The sequence below is a fragment of the Pituophis catenifer genome, unplaced genomic scaffold (assembly GCF_029215685.1).
Source record: "Pituophis catenifer annectens isolate HBS135680 unplaced genomic scaffold, rPitCat1.0.hap2 SCAF_1, whole genome shotgun sequence".
NCBI lineage: Eukaryota > Metazoa > Chordata > Lepidosauria > Squamata > Colubridae > Pituophis > Pituophis catenifer.
This window is the reverse complement of record NW_027256881.1, coordinates 169,262,268-169,282,822: the sequence shown is the minus strand read 5'-3', so window position 1 is coordinate 169,282,822 and position 20,555 is coordinate 169,262,268. Positions and strand designations below refer to the sequence as shown.

At 45.4% G+C, this 20,555-nt stretch overlaps 1 protein-coding gene across 4 annotated transcripts in view; it reads left to right on the top strand.

Annotated features, from left to right (window-relative positions):
• UBE2F (ubiquitin conjugating enzyme E2 F (putative)) overlaps positions 1–20,555 on the top strand; it is a 207,545-nt gene that overhangs the window by 67,086 nt on the left and 119,904 nt on the right. For 3 of the 4 annotated variants that reach the window (XM_070933182.1, XM_070933179.1, XM_070933180.1), the window contains exon 3: positions 14,719–14,748. The exons of the other annotated variant lie outside the window; for it this stretch is intronic. In XM_070933182.1, coding sequence (XP_070789283.1) covers positions 14,719–14,748 — 30 coding nt within the window. The remainder of the gene's footprint in view (positions 1–14,718; positions 14,749–20,555) is intronic. 4 annotated transcript variants of the gene reach the window in all.

Here is a 20,555-nt window from a genome sequence, read left to right as displayed (position 1 = left end):
TTGCTCAAAAGTTCCATTGATAGACGTCTTCTGTTCTTAATTAGATCCCTACATAATCAGACTTTTAGTCAGGTCAGGTGTGGTTTGCAGGGAGAATTCTCTAATCCTATCCCGATAAAGAGCAGAGTAAGGCAGGGCTGTGTCCTGGCTCCTCTTTTGTTTAATTTATTATCTGACTTGGCCTCTTACATTGGACATACTGAGTCCCATGCCCCAAAGTTGTCAGCTACGAAGATCCCGCTTCTCCTTTCTGCTGATGATGCGGTCCTCCTATCACTGTCAAGGCTTGGTCTGAAAAGGCTTTCTGCATTTGGGTCCTACTGCGCTGAGAATGGATGTTGGTCTGACCTGATACGTCCTTTCTCGATCAGGAGGAAACGACAGTCAGGCTGGGGTATGACTCGTCTATGCAGCATGGGACCGAGTCTGCCAAATTTGAATAGCTCCGCCCTCTTGGCCCAGTGTTTCGGCGAGGGCGCTGGCGCAGACTGACATGTCTTCCTGAAATGAGAGAGAATTAGTAGAGCCTCCCCCCCACCGTTAATCCCATCAGGCCGGACCAAAGGGTGGGGCTGACTGTCGTTTCCTCCTGATCGAGAAAGGACGTATCAGGTAAGACCAACGTACATTCTCCGGAAGGAGGGAAGCGACAGTCAGGCTGGGGACATACCAAAGCTGCATGTCCACCAGGGAGGAAGAGGTCTGGCCCGAGGTGTTTAAGAGCGATGCACTGCCTGCAGCACCCGATGGCCGAAAGCTGCATCCGAGGATGCAAACGAGTCCACTCGGTAGTGTCGAATGAACAGGGAGATAGATGTCCAAGTGGCAGCGCGGCAGACCTCCTCTAGGGGTGCTTGAGTCGCCCACGCAGCCGATGTGGCCGCACTCCTGGTCGAGTGAGCCATGATGTGACGGGGCATGGGGAGTTTCAGCTGCTGATAGGCCGTGGCGATGGTAGCCCTGATCCAACGGCCCAGGGTAGGACTCTTGATGCGGGAACCGATGGACTCCGGTTCGAAGGAAACAAATAGCGCTTCCGTTTTGCGGAGGGGAGCGGTCCTAGTGATATAAATCTTCAGAGCCCTACGAACGTCCAGGGAGTGCCAGGATTGTTCTAGTCTGTGTGCTGGGCACGGGCAAAAATCTGGGAGAACCAGCTCCTGTGCTCTGTGGAAGAGTGAATTGATCTTGGGGAGGAAAGCAGGATCCAGGTGGAGGACCACCCTGTCGTTGTGGAAAATACAAAGGTCACTGCGGACTGAGAGGGCAGCCAACTCTGAGATCTGATGGGCAGAGGTGATGGCGAGGAGGAAGGAGACTTTGAATGACAAGAAGTGGAAGGAAACCTGCCGGAGAGGCTCGAATGGAGACAAAGTCAGCGCCTAAGGACCTTGTTGAGGTTCCAGGTAGGATACCTGTGAGTGGTTGGAGGACGCAGGTTAGTTGCCCCTTGCAAAATATTGCGGATGAACGGGTGCCGGGACAGAGAATCCGGTGACCCACAGGAGAGAACTGAAGCGAGAGCGGCTACTTGACCACGGAATGTGTTAAGGGCCAAGCCCGCCTCGAAGCCATCCTGAAGGAAGGAGAGAACCTGAATGTCGGAGGCGGACAGTGGGTCAGTCGAGGACCGCTTGCACCAAGATGAGAAGGTGTCCCATGTGGCCCCGTAGATGTGAGTTGTTGATGGTTGGCGAGCAGCTTGAATGGTTGAAATAATTCAAGAAGGAATGCTGGCCGCCTTCAAGAGACACCGCTCAACCTCCAGACGGTTAGTTGGAGCCACGTGGGGTCTGGGTGTCGGAGGGCTCCCTGGGTTAGTTCCATCCTGGTGTCCAGGGTGCGCCAATGGTTGGCCGTCGACAGAGAGATTAAGTCCGCATACCACGGCCGCCGAGGCCAGTGTGGAGCAACAGGAATGAGTTCCACTCTCTCGTCCAGCATCTTGCGGACAACTCGCGGTATTAACGGCAGAGGGGGGAATGCATAAAGCAGTCCGGGCGGCCAGGAGCTGCGCAGGGCGTTCGTGGCTTTGGCTTGTGGATCCGGGAACCGGGAGAAGTACTTGGGCAGTTGGTGATTGGCTTTCGAGGCAAAGAGATTGACCACTGGGCTCCCGAACTGGGTCACAATCTCCTGGAAGAGAGCTGGAGGGATGCTCCATTCGCCTTGATCCACCTGACCGCGACTGAGGGTGTCCGCCTGAACGTTCGTGACTCCGGAAATATGGTCCGCCCTGATGGAGTTGAGGTGGGCTTCGGCCCAGCTACCCAGTAGGATGGTTTCTGTTAAAAGAGCTCTGGAGTGAGTACCGCCCATCTTGTTGATGTGCGCCTTTGTAGACATGTCCGTTAGGACCAGGATGTCCTTGCCCTCCACCAAGCTGCGGAAGCGGACGAGGGCTAGGCGGACCGCTCTCAGTTCCAGAAAATTGATGCTGCAGTGACGTTCTTGATCGGACCACTGCCCCTGCGCCATGTGATGTTGCAGGTGGGCCCCCCAACCTGATAAGCTGGCGTCTGTCATGAGCTCGAGGCGGAGAGGCTCCCGGTAATTGCTGCCCCGTGAAATGGCCTCCGAGGTCCACCACTGGAGACACGAGACAACAGGTTGAGGCAGTCTCAGGCAGGTCACCGAGATGCCTTGTCCGGACCGTTGATGTGGCAGCAGGAACCACTGCAGCTGTCTGCTATGCAAGCGAGACCAGGGGACGATGCCGAACGTGGAAACCATTTTGCCCAAGAGACAAGGTAGCTTAAGGGCGGAAGCCGAACCCTCTGACCTACACTGACTAGCTAAAGCTCGAAGGCTCCCTTGGCGATCAGGGGATAGGGACACTTGGGAGGACACTGTGTCAATGGCCACCCCCAAATGAAGGATGTGAGTGGAAGGAGAAAGGTGACTCTTAGGCCAATTAACAGAAAATCCATGACTCTGAGGGAGAGAACTGTAGAGAGATCCTGATGAGCAGAGGAAAGGGATGAGGAGAGAATGAGAATGTCATCTAAATAGAATTGCAGACGGATGGGGAGGGAGCGAATATGCCCGATCAAGGCAGCCATTACCTTAGTAAAAACCCAAGGGGCCGAGGAAAGGCCAAAGGGTAAGGCCTTGTATTGGAAATGTTCGCCCTTGTAGAGGAAACGGAGAAAATGCCGGTGCGGGGGGGGGGGGGCTATAGGGATGTGGAGGTAAGCCTCCGTTAGGTCAATGGAGGACAGGAAATCCCCCGGGCGGACACACTCCAAGATGTTAAACAGAGTATGCATCTTGAACCGGCGATAGATGATGTACCAGTTCAAGGCCTTGAGGTCTAAGATAGCCCTCCAGCCCCCCGAGGATTTCCTGACAATAAAAAGGCGGGAATAAAACCCCTGGCCCTGCTGGTCCTGGGGAACCCATTGAATCGCTCGGATAGAGAGGAGATGCTGAATGGCAAGCGAGGAAAACGGGTGGGGGGGAGTGAGAAATTCCAAATAAAGACCCGATTTTATTGTGGATAGCACCCAGGCATCAGAGATGGAAGCTTGCCATTGGTCATAAAAGTAGGACAACCGTCCACCAATGGGAAGATCCAAGAGGGATCTATCTACCTTTCCTGGAAAAATGTCCCCTTCCACCCCGAAAGGACCGCCGAGGGGGGTACTTGCCCCCAGATCTGACCTCTGAGCCAAGTTGTGATCTAGGTGGGACGGGGCGCTGATAGCGATACGAGGTGGAGTCGGAGGCTCAAAAGGACTGGAACCGAGGATAGGGTGAGTAGCGGGAGTCTGCCCGCCTGTTGGCTGAAGGAAGAATCTTGCGCCTGTCTCTCGTCTCGATCAGAAGAGGCTCCAGAGGAGGACCAAACAGGCTCCCGGTGGAGTAGGGAGCAGAGGCCAGATGCCATTTACTGCACATGTCCGCTTGCCAACTTCTGAGCCACAGGAGGTGGCGCGATGTAACCGAGAAGCCTAAGGCCTTAGCCGCAAACCTGGTGGCATTCAGTGTTGCATCGGTCGAGTATTCAAGAGCTGCTGAGATCTTGTTCAGGTCCTGATAGGCCCTGGTGTCGGAGTGCAGAATGTGGTCCTGGAGCTGCTTGAGCCAGAGGAGGGCCGCCCGGTTGAAGAAGGACGCCGAAGTAGAGGCCCTGATCGCCCAGGCCGCCGCCTGGTGTCCTTTAACCAGGGTCTTCTCGGCCCGCTTATCCTCCGGCCGGAGGGAATCCTACGGGGGCCCCATCGGATGAACTGGATTAGAAAGAGCCACAATGGGTGGCTCCACGACAGGTGGTTGTAGAAGGTCATACATGGTCGATGCTGAGTTGTAAAGGCATTTGTCCAGGCCATTGGGGCTGGGACCAGCTCCCGGCAAAGCCCATTGACGGTGGAGAACGTCCAGGAAAAGCTTGGGTGTTGGGATGGTTTCGGGATCGATGGTTGGCTCGGCAAATAAGGCTGAGGCAGTATCCAAAGAGGACTGAGTGCTGGAAGAAAAGGGGACCTCCCCTAATCTAGTGGTTGCAATTGCCTTATAAAGCAGTGAATGAAACATCTGAGGCCGGAAAAGGCCTATGAAGGGGGCTTGGTCAGGGAGAAACCACTCATCATCAGATAGGGCAGAGTCCAGAACGTCGTCTGCCCCGTAAATGGACCCCTGGTCTGGAGAAGTGAGGGACCCAGCCAGGTTCTGATCGGAGATGTGATCATCTACCTCCGCGGTGCGCTGAGGAGGTTGTGTTGGAGAAGCGGTCTCCGCAGGCAAGCTCCCCTGTTGTAGGCATTGGGCAAGGCTTTGTTTGATTGCCCTTGTCAGAATAGCCTCTAAGGTCTCAGGTAGCTGAACAGAGGTCTCCCGGGTAGGAGGGGCCTGAGCGGCTTGAGCCCTGGGGAGTCGGAGGTGCAGACACTGTTTGAAACAAAGGCTCCTTCCTGGGGGAGGGGCAGGGCCCTCAGGGGCTGGGCGGTCTGGAGACAGTCCCCTGGAGAGGTGGTCATCCTCCTGGGAGAGAGACCCTGTGGTAGAGGAGGCTCACGAGGCAGGTGGAGGGTCCTGAGGCCTCGATTGAGATTGGGCCTTGGAAAAGGCTTTTTCCATTGCCTTATGCCTGCGCAGTTCGTCCCTGGATGAGGGAAGCACAGCCGTGGAAGAGGTTTCGGGCGCTCTTTTTGGCAGTCCCTGGTAGCTACCTCTCCCTGGTGTTAGCTGACTCCTATACTTCTCGATGGGAGAGGGAGCTGACGAAGAAACTCCACCTGCTAGGTTTTTCGGGGGATGCATTGGGAGACTATGGCCTTAAGGACGCCCAATCTAGGGTAGTCCAACAGCTTGTGGACATAGACTTGCAATATCTAAGAGCTAGAGCTAATAAAATATGCTCCCCTCTGACCTTCAGCCAATTTAACAATTATGGACTGAGGATGGCCTCATATTTTTACACTTTAACCATCCCTAAGTATAGAAGAGTCTTCACCCTTGCTCGTTTCAATGTCTTGCCCTCAGCATTGCTGGACGGATGATTTAAGAGGCTCCCGATAAGTGAGCGATTATGCCCCTGTGATAGAGCTGAGGTTGAAACTGTGGAGCATGTTCTTTTATACTGCCCTATGTATAACGCAGGCAGGACTAAATTACTGTCTCTCTTAGAAACAGATCTCTCTGGATCCAATGCTAGTAATTTGACCTTATATTGTTTAGGGGATGGCTCCTCACACATTACTTTTCAGGTTCTAAATTTTTTTTAAGAGCTGTAACTATTAGAGGAGAATGCTATAATTCCTCTCAGCCAAGGCTTCTGGTAGCCAACTGTCTATGATGTTACTTTCCCCACGTTCTTTTGCAATTATATTTGTATTTTGGTCTGTGACGGCAAATAAAAGTTATATATATGGATCGCTCAAGCTCATTATCTACCTAAATCAGTCTGTAATCCATCTCTTCTATTTTCTTATCTGTTTGCTCTGTCTTCTCTTCCATTTTCTGAATCCATTGTTCATTTTTAGTGATTATTTGCTGGATGTTATCTGTTTTATTCTCCATCTTTTGTTCCATCTTTTGCATCCTATCTGCCAAATCATCATGATTCTTGGCCATGGCTTCTTGCAGAAATGAAAACATAGTTTTCATTTCTGACCGAAAAGTATTTAATCTTTTGTTCTGCAACATGGTGTCTATAGGACGTTGACTTGCTGTCCTTGATGCTGCTGCTGCTGGTGGTCGTGGTGGTGCAGATGATGTATTTTTTCTCCCTGTTTTGCTTAAATTTGTATTGCTTGTCATTTTGATAATTTTAGGTAGTAAAATATTTTAACTAATAATTATTTAACAGAGACAACCAATCAATAATCAAACAATAATAAGTCCAATAATACAATACTCTACAGTATCCAACTTAAAGAGTACACCTGAAGCAGTCCAACAATTTCCTTTCTTATTCCCAGTTCTTGATTTCAAATCTCAAGTCACTTTACTGTTTTAGCTGTTGCATTACACAAAGCCAAAATATCCATAATCCAAAATTCTCTTCAAAAAGGTGGTTTTCTTTTTTGATAAATTTCAATCCACAAAGGCTCACCAAACCCCAAAATTGTATCAACCAATTATAAATCACCAAAAAGGAGAACTAAAAGATCAAAGTCTTCACTGTCTTTATAAACAACTTCTATTATTTTCCAGTTTCAGTTGCTCAATTTATAAAATCCATATCCAATCAGAGAGCTACAGTGTTTAAAACTTACACCGTTTCCACTCTCTTTCTTCTCTGTGTAAACAATTCCCAGGTGCAGGCAATTTATCTGAATCTTTTAACAATGTTCTTTCAATAAACTGCCCAAGGTTAATTTTTAACTCACTTTCTTTTCTTCACTTTCTTTCTGTAACGGTTTTCTTTGGCCAGCAGGTGTCACTGTTCCTCTATTTCTCTTCTGCTCCACTCCTTTAACTTCCTTTAACATACGCCAAATCTTTTTCCTTTAGAGGTTCCCGAGTTTTATATTCCCCCCAAAAAAGTTTTAGTTCAATGAAATCCAATTAATCCAATTAATATTATCCTTAGAATAACCAGTCCGGATTTCCTCTTTTAACACTTATTTCTTTCTAAAACAGTTCAAATTCTTCTCTGGATCTATTTCAGCTTTGTGCTTATTCGTCGCTATTCTCGGGGTGGAAGATAAACAAATCCACCCCCTTCTTTCACAGTCCCACTGTAACTCAAACCAGTTTTAAAAGGGGCAAATTTCTCAACAGAAGTGGAACATTCTCACCCAGTCACCACACTGTTCTTCCTCAATCTTCACTCATTCTTCTCCTGTCAGGCTCTCACAGCCTCGGTCAGGGACTCAATGGCCGTCTTTTTGTTCCTGCTGGTTTGAGAGCTTTCCTCTGGATCAAACAAGGAGTTCGCGATCTCCTTGTGATCTATGGAGTGTCCTCTCTTCTTCACCACCCCTCAAGGGTGGCTTAGGTCCCTTGAGACCCTCTGGCAAGAGGAATTTGGCAAACTTCCATAGAGCCCTATGGAAAGTACACTGTATTGCCGCGACGTCAGCCTCGCCCTCCATCTCTAGCCCTCCCTCTGTTGATGCAGCTTAGGACTGCTCCGACTTTTTTGATAGCCACAGCAGACTGCTGGCTCATACTTAAATAGTTGTCCACTGGGACACCTAGATCCCTCTCATAATCACTGCTGTTGAGCGAGGTACCACATTTCTATACCTGTGCATTTGTTTTTTCTTTTCTAAGTGTACAATCTTGCTTTTCTTGCCACTGAATGGCATTCATTTTGTTCAATATCCTGGAGCACTGGGGAACCACCAGAGGACTGAAAAAGAGCTGATGTGGTTCCCATCCTCAAAAAGGGGGAAAAACAGACCCAGGAAACTGCAGACCAATCAGCCTAACATCAATCCTGGGAAGATACTGGAAAAGATAATGAAACAGATCTGCCAACATCTAGAAATGAGTAAAGTAATAACTAGAAGTCAGCATCGCTTTGTTAAAAACAAATCATGCCAAACCAATCTTATTTCATTCTTCAACATAGTGACTACCGTATTTTTCGGAGTATAAGACGCACCAGAGTATAAGACGCACCTTAGTTTTTGGGGAAGAAAATAAGAAAAAAGCTGATTGGCAGGTAGATCGGCCTCCCGGAATACCCCCAATCAGCTATTCCCAGAGGTGAATTTTAGCAACAGGTTCCTTGGTTGTGAGCTCTGTGCCTTGCTTTTTTTTTGGCTTTTTTTTCTGCTTCTGAAACTCTGTTTCAGAAAAAAACTTTTCTTCCTGCCTCTGAAAGCCTCCAAAACAGAGCTTCAGAAAAAAAGCCTCTGAAGTTCTGTTTGGGGACTTCTTTTCTGAAGCTCTATTTGAGGGCTTCTTTTCTTTACTATTTTTGTAAATATTTTTTATTTTTTTCAAACATAAACATAAAATATAACTTTCAAGAACAGAGTCTCGATCTGGTCATAGATAGTTACCACACTTACATTCCTTTAACAAGATCCATTCAATTTCCTGTTACATCTTTTACGGATAGAAATTTAAAACATAAAAGAACAGATTTTAACATAAAGTCTAACAGCTTCACCTAAACAAATCCATTATATCAATACAATTTTAAATTTCAAATTAACTTTCGCTCATTTTTATATCTATATATCAATACTGATTTTATCTTGTTCTTCTTCACCTTGTATCTTTTACCATCAGTGTCAGAATAATTTTTAACAATATTCTAACCTCTTATTCTAATTATTTACCTTACAATTTTATCACCACAAATCTTAATTTCAAGTTCAATACAACTCTATTTTTATTACACTTTATAAAACAAAATTCTATCTAATTCTTAATCTCTTGACCCTTTTCCTCAAATCTTAGTATATTAAACATACTTAAAAACATTTATCATCTATTACAGTTTTCATACTACACAGATTTATCACAAAAACATGTTGCATTTAAACTAATTTCCAGCATATTTTCTTCAATACCTCCCTCTATTGTTTGGCTGTTTTCCAGCATATTATGTTTGGCTGATTCCCAGCATAGTCCCCTCCAGAACACCAACTATTTTTGGCTAATTTCCAGTATGGTCTCCTCCAAGCCTACCACCATTATTGGCTAATTTCCAACATATTTTCCAGCATAATCTCCTCCAACTCTCCTCCTATTTGCTTGACTGATTTCCAGCATTTTATTGTCTGATTTCCAGCATATTATATTTGGCTGATTTCCAGCATAGTCCCCTCCAGGGCTCCCACTCTTGTTTGGCTGATTTCCAGCATAGTCTCCTCCAGGGCTCCCACTCTTGTTTGGCTGGTTTCCAGCATTTTAACTAGTTTCCAATGTGTTTCCTCCGAGTCTCAAACTCTTATCTAGTTGGTATCCATCCCTCTTATTTTAATTTTCTCTTACAATATAGTTATCTATTTTGTGTCAGTTTCCCAACATGCTCTTTCAAATTAATTCTCAATATATTTCATAATAATCATCATTTCCACCATATATTAAATTAAATCACAATTTGTTGCTAAAATCTGTGTATCTTATAATTTGTTCAATAAAACCTTAGTCAAGCATAATCACCAATCTAGCATTTGTTTGCATATTAAAATTAAAACATATTACATCAAACAGTAAATTTTCTTTATATATATATAATCTTATTTTCTATTTTTATTACTCCAAAAACCCTCCTGTTTTTATCCAAAAATCATATATACCTTTAGGCTTTTAAACTTTACATTTCAATTTATACATTTCAATTTATCTACTTTATTTCTTCCTTTTCTTCCTTTTTCTATCTGTCCATAAATGTTCCATTTCAAAGTTCATCTGTTCAAATTAAAAAAATTCTATATGTCCCTTTAATGCTTTATAATGTCTGTTCCATGTGTGATGCATCAACTTCCTGTCTTTTATTCCTACGCCACACCTAATTTTTTTGCTAAGCTTGTTAATTTCCATTGTCAAATGTCCAAAATATTCCTTCCTTCTTCTCAAAATCATCCAGGACAGAATAGGGATCTCCAAATTCCATAGATCTAATGCTAATTTCAAAGTAATCCAAGATAAAAAGCCATTTAAAAAGTTTCTTTTCCAAATGGAAAGGGAAATCTTTTCAATCCACTCTCCTGCTTAGTCGCCGCAGACTCCATGGCAATTATGTAGCCATCCATCTGTCTTTCTTCATTAGCTTCATTAACTTTCAAAGGTGTAAACTCCCAAAGATACATTTCTCCAATCCACTCAAAAAAAAAAAAAAAAGGAAAAGTCACTTTTCTAAGTTGTTAAAAGCCAATTCTTCCAAATTTACTAAAACAAAGTCTGTCTTGGGTCTTTATTTCCATTTTTTTTTCTTTTTGATCTTCAAGCCCCACAGATCTGTAGCCGCTATTTAAAGTTGGGGTCTTATTTTTTTCAAAAAATCCAAATAATCCTGTTGTTTGCCTGGGTTAGTGTCACTTACCCGGCTTCGAGATACTTGCTCTTTCTTCTTCTTCTCTCCTGCACGATCTTGTGTCCCGGTCTGCTGCGGCTTTATGGCAGCCGCCATGGCTGCCTACCCCCACCGCCGACTTCAAGGGTTCCCTCTGGCCTCCGAGGAACTTTCCTGTTCCTCTTGGCACACCGAGGCACTCCTTTTCACCCCCCCATCCCTGCAAGATGGGGAATGGTCCGAAGACCGATCGGACGGTGGTTTGTCAGTCGCGGTTTTCACGGGCTCGTTAGAGCTTGCTATTTCCCTGACTGTGGCGCCGCGGCTCCAGACCAGAAGTCCGAGGGCTTTTTTTCTGAAGCTTTGTTTGGGGGCTTCTTTTCTGAAGCTTCTTTTCTGATGCTTTTTTCAGCCTCTGAAACCTCCATTTGAGAAGCTGGGTGGGGGTACATTTGGAGTATAAGACGCATCCAGATTTTCACCCTCTTTGGGGAAAAAAGGTGCATCTTACACTCTGAAAAATATGGTAGATATTTATGGTAGAAAAATATGGTATTTTCCGGCGTATAAGATGACTGGGCGTATAAGACGACCCCCAAATTTTCCTGTTAAAATATAGAGTTTGGGCTATACTCGCCGTATAAGACTACCCCTCTTCCAATGCACACCAAATAAAAATTAAAAAACATCAACTGGCTCACCCACAATGTAAAAGCAGCTGTGCTAGACCCAAAATGGCCCCTGCAACAAGCAGGAACCTCACACAGCCACAAAAAGCCCAAAAAAACAACTTTCACACTTTACATACACACAACACAACACAACACAACTGGTTCACCCACAATGTAAAAGCAGCTGTGCTAGACCCAAAATGGCCCCTGCAACAAGCAGGAACCTCACACAGCCACAAAAAGCCCCAAAACCCAACTTTCACACTTTACACACACAAAATTCCACATACAGCTTTGTGAGATTTTGTGTGTTTGTGTAGTTAGAGTGAAACACTACAGAAACACACTAAATCTCAGAAAGCTGCACAAATATTATTTTATTTTATTTTATTTTTATTTTTATATGAAAGCTAAATTTAAAACTTCCTAAACTTTAAATGGCTAGGTCTAAAAAAGAACAACTAAAAAAACCCCCAATTAACTATTTTTTTTAAAGATCCCAAAGGGGAAAAAAACTTACCCAATAGAACAGGGGTCTCCAACCTTGGCAACTTTAAGACTTGTAGACTTCAACTCCCAGAATTCCTCAGCCAGCTTTGTTTTGCTGGCTGAGGAATTCTGGGAATTGAAGTCCACAACTCCCTGCCTGCTTGATTGCAGGCAGGGAATGGCTTGCTGATGGAATGGATTCAGGCAAGCAAAGCAAGGCAAGAGTTGCGACTAGCAGCTAAGGTAAGCAAGCTGGAGGGGGAAAACTTTTTTCCTTCTCCATGGCTCTGGCGATCCCAGCTGAGTTGCCTGATTAGCAGATCGTCAGAGCTTGGATCGCCAGAGCCATGTGAAAGGAGAAAATTTTTTCCTTCTCCATGGCTTTGGCGATCCCAGCTGAGTTGCCTGATTAGCAGATCGTCAGAGCTTGGATCGCCAGAGCCATTTAAGGCTTGTCAGAGCCTTTCGGGCTGGTCTGCCTGGTTACAGGAGAACGTCACCCGGCGTATAAGACGACCCCCGACTTTTGAGAAGATTTTCATGTGTTAAAAAGTCGTCTTATACGCCGGAAAATACAGTACTTAGATTTCAGCAAAGCATTCGACAAAGTAGACCACAACCTACATCTTGATTTGTAACTGGCTGACAAACCGTATTCAATGAGTAGTCTTTAATGTACTACATCTACATGGAGTGGGGTACCACAAGGTTCCCTCTTAGGCCCAGTACTCTTCAATATCTTCATAAGCGACTTAGATGAGGGAATAGAAGGGGAACTTACCAAATTTGCAGATGATACTAAGCTGCTAGGAATAGCCAACAATCTAGATCAGGGGTATCAAACACAAGGCCTGCGGGCCGCGATGTCAGATCTGGCCTATGGGGCCATCCTGGAAAATGTAATGGGCCGGCCCATGTCGCTTTGGCCCTGTCTACCCAATGCGAAGATGAAACATCATGCCAGCATGGCTTCAGCCTGGTCTACCCAGTGCAAAGAGGAAAGATGTAGGCAATTTGGGGAGTGGCATCAAGCTGGCCATGCCCGCCCACCCAGTTGACCACGCCCGCCCAGCCCCTTGAGTCAACCACAGCCTCACTCTCCTTCGGGAAAAGAAGGAGAGGAGAGCCGGTGGGCGAGAGTAGAGCTCCCCGAAAGCCCTCTGGAACATTTCCAGAGGCTTGGAGGGTGAGAGCTCCCCAGCCAGCCCGCCAAGAAGCTCCGGAGCCAGGACGACTCTGCGAAAGCAGAGCGAGAAGCCGCGATCCAATCCTGCTTTTAAAAGTGAGTTTGATTGACTACAAGTGCAGGCAGAGCGGAAAACAAGAGAACAAGCCTTAAAAGTACAGAGCTTAACTCCGAAGTTACTTTGTTTCAATTTGAATCTTAAGCTGGAGGCTGAAGATGGCGTCTTTGTTATGGTTTTGAAAGTGAAAGCCAGAAATGAAAGTGCTTGAGAACTTTGCGCTGGGAGAGTGGATTAGCTGCCTATTAACTGCTGGGAACTGAGAGTTTGTGGAGGAAAGAGAAAAAAAAAAACTACTCTGCCTGGCAAATTAGAGACTATAAATTACAAACATCTTTAAAGACTTTGTGGCTTTTAAAGAAAAGGGGCGGGGGGAAAGAGGTCAACCACAGCCCTGATGCGGCTGTCAATGAAATTGAATTTGACACCCTGTCCTAGATGATAGGCATAAGATTCAGATGGATCTTGACAGACTTGAACACTAGGCGCTATCTAACAAAATGAAATTCAATGTAGAGAAAAGTAGTCTTACACTTAGGCAAGAAAAACCAAAAATACACATATAGACTGGGTGAAACCAGGCTTAATAGCAGTAACTGTGAGAGGGATTTTGGAGTCTTAATGGACAACCAATTAAATATGAGCCAACACTGTGCGGCGGCAGCCAAAAAAGCCAATGCAATCCTAAATTGCATTAACAGAGGGATACAATCAAGATCAAGTGAGGTATTAATATCACTGTATAAAGCTTTAGTAAGACCACACCTAGAATACTGCATCCAGTTTTGGTCACCACACTATAAAAAAGATGTTGAGACTCTAGAAAGAGTGCAGAAAAGAGCAACCAAGATGATTAGGGGACTGGAGGCTAAAACATATGATGAACGGTTGCAGGAACTGGGCATGGCTAGTCTAGTGAAGAGAAGGACTAGGGGAGACATGATAGCAGTGTTCCAATGTTTGAGAGGATGTCACAGAGAGGAGGGGATTAAGCTATTTTCCAAAGCACCTATAGGCCAGACAAGGAATAATGGATGGAAACTGAACAAGGAGAAATTCAACCTGGAAGTAAGGAGAAATTTTCGGACAGAGCAATCAACCAATGGAATAGCTTGCCTTCAGAAGTTGTGGGAGCTTCATCACTGGAAGCTTTCAAGAAGAAACTGGATTGCCATCTGTCAGAAATGATGTAGGGTCTCCTGCTTGGGCGGGGGTTGGACTAGATAACCAACAAGGTCCCTTCCAACTCTGTTAATCTGTTAAAGTTGGATCTGTTAAATAGGACACATATCCAAATTTATTAAGATCATTCTGTACCTTGAGTTTGTATTAAAATGTTGGCTGTTCTCCCCAGCTTGCTATTGTCTGCAAATTTGATGAGTTCTCATTGTGTATCCCCTTCTCTAAATAATTATGAATTTATGAATGAATTGATTTCTACTACTACAGCCTAAATTGAGAATTTTGATTTTTACTCTTCTGAAATTTTCTTTGGACTCTGATAATAGAAGCCATATATGTACATAAACTCTATATAGAGTTGTAGTAAATAAACTCTATATAGAAAATATATTCTATTCTCTTTCAAATCAAACAGTGACAATTGTATTTTACCTTGTATGATTTGCTTTAATTATTTGAGTTAGTGTTTATTTTGTATAATGCTGTTATGACTTACTATACTGATTTGCTGTTTTATTAAAATTATTTTATTGCTTACTTTTTAAATTAAATCTTTAATGGATTGTTTTATATTGTTTAGCAGTGCTATAAAAAAGGTTTCATTAGTTTTTGTTAATGGTTTACTACTTATAATACAGCTGAAATATCTTTATCAAAATGGTAAATAAAATTGACATTGACTAATAATATTTTATTTCATTTTTAATAGAAGTTGCAGAACTTGAAATAAATTTACCTTGTAAGTATGGTTTTTAGCATATTTTAAGGGGTATTCAAATCCTAATTTTTCATCCTTATGTCACACATTTAAAATAATTGAGGGATATTTACATAAGGCCTTCTGGAATTGTCATTTGTTGTAAATGATAATTAAGGGAGGTTACCAGATAGATATTACAGTTCTTCTATCCTTAACTCTTTTTGGGGGAAATTGTTGTGTTTAGTTTTTTGCATATTCCTCCTTTCTTAAGGTATCTTGAAAAAAGCTTAACATTTGACATTCTGATTCATCAGATATCAAACATTTCAATTTTAACTGTAAAGGCTTAAACAAAGTGATTATGTCAGGCCTGCCTCTGTTCAAATCCCAAGAAAGAAAACCCCCAACTCCATTGAAGTAGAGTAGAAGTACTTTTACTGAGTTTGAAATGATAGCAGCAAAAGAAAAGCCAAAAGGTGCAAAAGTTACATAGTAAAAGTTTCCCCAAATCCCTCCCCCTCAAGGACCCAGGCTGAATGTCCAATCCCCTTCCCACATAGTGTCATGTGGAGCACATCTTCAGGTGTTTTCATCCATCTGGAGTTCCAGGACAGTTGGCCTTGACTTAAGGTAAACAACTCCATTCAGCAGCACATAATTCATGAGAGCAAACTTCCCTTTTTATTCACATGGGCCATCTTCACACCAGCTCTCTTCCCAAACCCCAATGCCATGCCCCCCTCCCTGTTACTATGGCAGCCGATAGCAAGCAAGCTGGAGATCCGGCTAACATTCTGCCTTGCTGCAGTAGAGCCGTTAGCCCTAAGGAAAAAACATAAAACAAAATAGACAGGATAGAAGCAATCTACCATACAGGGGAGTAAAACAACTTTAAGGCTTGTCACTGTATTTAGTGTGAAACAGTTGTAGGAGTTTAGGGGCCAGACATCCTGAGGGTTCACCCACTCAGACTGTGAGGGGGGGAAATGTTTCTAAGCCATCAAATATTGTATTTTCCCCCTGTGCTTCCTGGAGTCCAGGATCTCTTTGATCTTGAAGTGTTGTTCACCTTCGATGAGGGGAATTGATTGGCCTGGTTGAAGAGGAGAGACAGGCTCAGGTTTCAACAAGCTAACATGAAACACAGGGTGGATCTGTCTAAGGGGTTTGGGTAGCTCTAGCTGTACCGTGACTGGATTTACAATCCTAACAATAGGGAAACGGCCTACATTTCTTTGATTTCTGGGTGGTCTGTAAGTAATTAATACATAGGAAGACCCTGTCCCCTACTTGAAACTCTTTCAGTATAGCTCTTTTTTTGTCAGCCTGTCTTTTATGGGGTGGATGTGCCTCGTCCAGGTCCACTAAAGAAGGGATCTGATGTTTCCCCTGGGGCAGTTCTGGAATTGATACGAAATCCTCACCAGAAGCAACTTTAAACAGGGTCAAACCGGTGCTACTGTGGATCGAATTATTTAAGCAACCTCTGCAAAAGGCAGCAAGTCGGCCCAATTGTCCTGCTGGTAGTTTACATAGCACCTGAGATACTGTTCCAGAACCGAGTTCACATGTTCACAGGCCCTGTTAGTTTGAGGGTGGTGGGCGGAGCTTAGACCCTAGGCAGAGCCTAACAACTTCAGGAACTCCCTCCGCTCACATTCCTGAACCAGTAGCGAAGGTAAGTGCATTTCACCACTTGTTTATGATCTTCATCCTGGTCCTAGCCTTGCGTTCGGCTAGGAGATCCTCGAACCGCACATGGAGCGCCCTCATAAACTGGTCATAATCCCTCAGTTGGGGGGCATCATCATTGTGAAGGGTGACCATCCAATCTGCTCTGGTCCCTTCCAGGGCCATGGTGACACTTTGGCTGCCTCTGAAGCAAAATCCTCCCCATATTCCTACGTGTGATTCTAGACTTGAGCTAGGAAGAATTCCAGGGCTTTGGGATCCCCTCTGTATTTTACTCCCAACTAGTTTAGTTTAGTTTAGTTTAGTTGATTTGTATACCGCCCTACTCCCGAAGGACTCAGGGAGGTGAACAGCCACAGGATAAAAACACATAAATACAAAATTTAAAACTGAATAAAACTGAATTAAACAATTTGGCCAAAGACAGATTTAAAACACCCCAATAAATTAAGAACGAATTAAAATTTGTGTTTTAAAAAGGGAAAAAGGGGAAAAAATTAGGCCAGGCCAGCCTGATGGAATAAAAAGGTCTTGAGAGCGCGGCGGAAGGTGCGTAGATCCGGGATCCTCCGTATCTCCGGGGGGAGCTCATTCCAGATAGTAGGCTCTCCCCCTGGGGGCCGCCAGTTGACATTGTTTGGCCGGCAGCACCCGGAGGAGCCCCTCTGTATGAGAGCGTACCGGCCAGTGGGAGGCTACTGGTGGCAGCAGGCGGTCCCGTAGATAACCAGGTCCTAAGCCATGGAGCGCTCTAAAGATGGTAACCAAGACCTTGAAGCGCACACGGAAGACCACTGGGAGCCAGTGCAGCTCGCGCAGGAGAGGTGTTACATGGGAACGCCATGTCGCTCCCATAACCACCCGCGCAGCCGCACTCTGCGCCAGTTGGAGCCTCTGGGTGCTCCTCAAGGGGAGCCCCATGTAGAGAGCATTGCAGTAGTCCAGGCGGGAAGTGACGAGGGCATGAATGACTGTGTGTAAGGAGTCCCGATCCAGAAAGGGACGCAACTGGCGAATCAGGCAAACCTGATGAAAAATCCTCCTGGTCACGGCCGTCAAATGCTCTTCTAAAGACAACCGTGAATCCAGGAGGACACCCAAGTTGCGAGCCCTCTCCGTGGGGACCAGCAATTCACTCCCAATAGTCAGTGATGGCACCAACTGACTATATCGGGACGTCGGAAACCACAGCCACTCGGTCTTGGATGGGTTGAGCCTGAGCCTGTTTCTCCCCATCCAGATCCGCACGGCCTCCAGGCACCGGGACATCACTTCAAGGGCATCGTTGGGGTGGTCCGGGGTGGAGATGTACAGCTGAGTATCATCAGCATACTGATGGTACTTCACCCCGAAACCACGGATGATCTCGCCCAGCGGCTTTACATAAATGTTGAACAGAAGGGGCGAGAGGACCGACCCTTGTGGCACCCCACATATGAAGCGCCTCGGGGTCAGCCTCTGCCCCCCTGCCAACACAGACTGCAACCGGTCGGAGAGAAAGGAGGAGAACCACTGCAACACAGTGCCCCCCCACCCCTAACTCTTCCAACCGGTGCAGCATGATACCATGGTCGATGGTATCAAAAGCTGCTGAGAGATCTAATAGGACCAGGACAGAGGAGCAACTTCTGTCCTGAGCCCTCCAGAGATCATCAACCAACACGACCAATGCCGCAACCAATGCCGTTTCCGTGCTGTACCCAGGCCTGAAGCCTGACTGGAACAGATCCAGATACACCGTTTCATCCAGGTGTTGGGGGAGCTGTTGCGCAACCACACTCTCAACAACCTTCACCACAAAGCGAAGGTTGGAGACCGGACGATAATTAGACAACACTGCCGGGTCCAGGGAAGGCTTCTTGAGGATCCTTTGGAATTCGGCACCTCAGGGGAATGCCCCCACACTGGGGGGCCTTGGGTTGCAGTGGCCGTGGCTTCTGGGATGCCAGCAGCTGGAGCTGGCCCCTGCTGAACTGCAGTAATCACAGCTAGGGTTGCAGAGACACCAGCTCCCACTGCTGCCTCTCCAGCTTCTTTGCATGCAGGCAGGGCATACTTCTCTGCAAGGGCCCCCTGAGCTCTCCAACTCTTGAGAGCTTAGTGCAGAAGTTACAGAGCATGTGTCAGCAGGAGGTCCTCTTTGTCGGCTTCCTGCAAGGCATCATTTACCCGCCGGCATCTGGCGACAGTTACCCTGGGGGCGGGTGCTTCTCTGGAACCAATGCATCTTACCCCCAATGACCATTTAGCTCGGACTGGAGCTGCAGGTCCTCCAGCCACTCTGTCTCCCCCCGGCAGCGGTGTGGCTGGGGGGAAGTCGACCCCATGGCTCCTCAGTCTTCCTGGTTGCTCCCATGGGTTGACATTGTGTGCTCAGCCCCCGTGGTACACTAGGTCTCTGGGTTGGCCGATAAAGAAGATCTTGCTTAATGTCAGGCCTGCCTCCATTCAAATCCCAAGAAAGAAAACCCCTGACTCCGTTGAAGTAGAGAATAGTACTTTTACTGAGTTTGAAATGATAGCAGCAAAAGAAAAGCAAGATCTGAGCCAAAAGGCGCAAAAGTTACATAGTAAAAGTTTCCCCAAATCCCTCCCCCCCAGGGACCCAGGCTGAATGTCCAATCCCCGTCCCACATAGTGTCATGTGGAGCACATCTTTAGGTGTTTTCATCCATTGGAGTTCCAGGACGGTTGGCCTTGACTTAAGGTAATCAACTCCATTCAGCAGCATGTAATTCGTGAGAGCAAATCTTTTTTTATTCACATGGACCATCATTACACCAGTTCTCTTCCCAAACCCCAATGCCATGCCTCCCCTCCCCATTACTATGGCAGCCGATAGCAAGCAAGCATCAAAGGGAAAACCCATGCTGGAGATCCGGCTGACAGATTAAATATTATTGAAATGAGTTATTGGCTTTAATCATGCCTAATGATTCAGGATGTGAAGTTTGCAACAATGTGTTGCATATTTTACTCTGAAATATCTGTATGCTCACACATAAGTAATATATGAAAGCAGTTGATGGCATTTATAAATAAAGTACTCAGTTCCTAAAGGTGACTAAGGGGATTGTTTACATTTTACCAGACCAAAAACCAATGCTATGATCACAGGTAGTAATCTTATGACCATAACTAGGACCAGAATTTCTGTTACTCAGCAAGGTAGCTGTTAAGTGACTTGTGCCTGATTTTACAACCTTTTTGTCATGGTTTTTAAGCGTATTGCTACAATTGTTAAACAGTCAGCTTCCTCCCATTGACTTCACTTGTCTGAAGCTGGCTGGCAAGGTCACAAATGGCAATCATAACCCAAGGATTTTGCAAGTGTCATGCCGGTTGCCAAATGCCCAAATTTTGATCATGTGGCCATGGAAATGCTGTGATGGTCATAGGTCACTTTTTTCAATGCTTTGCACTGTTGCTAAATGAATGTTTGTAAGTCAAAGTCCATCTGTACTGCTATATTTTGGACCAAAATTCTGGTAATAACTTTAAAAGCATAAAGCACTTCAAGGTTTTCTGAGTCCCATAATATACTCAAATGAATGCAGTATACAAAAACCTAAGTAATGGGCTTGCTACAGAAAAATGTAGAATTATTTGAGAATTATTGTAAGAGATGAACATTTTTTATTTGCATAAAAAATTTATTAGTCCTTATTATTGCTTACAATCTTCACATTTTGTTTTGTTTCTATATTTTCTCATCCTGGTCATAAACATTAGAAATTGTCAATTATTTGGCACAGGTACCTGCGAGACCGACTTCTGCCACCAACAGCCTCCCACCGGCCAGTTCGCTCCCACAGAGAGGGTCTCCTCAGGGTGCCATCAGCCAAGTTATGTCGGCTGGCAACACCCAGGGGGAGGGCCTTCTCTGTGGGAGCCCCTGCCCTGTGGAATGAACTGCCCCCGGAAATGCGTAAGATCTCCAACCTCCATGTATTTCGCTGTGCCCTCAAGACCCTGCTGTTCTGCCAAGCCGGGCTATCAATGTAATGATTTTTAAATTGGGTTTTAAATTTTGGGGTTTTAAATCTGAGCCGAAATTATGTAATAATTTTAATTATTTTTTAACTGATGTTTGTCTTTGTGTTTTTAATAGGCTGTACACCGCCCTGAGTCCTTAGGGAGAAGGGTGGTAGAGA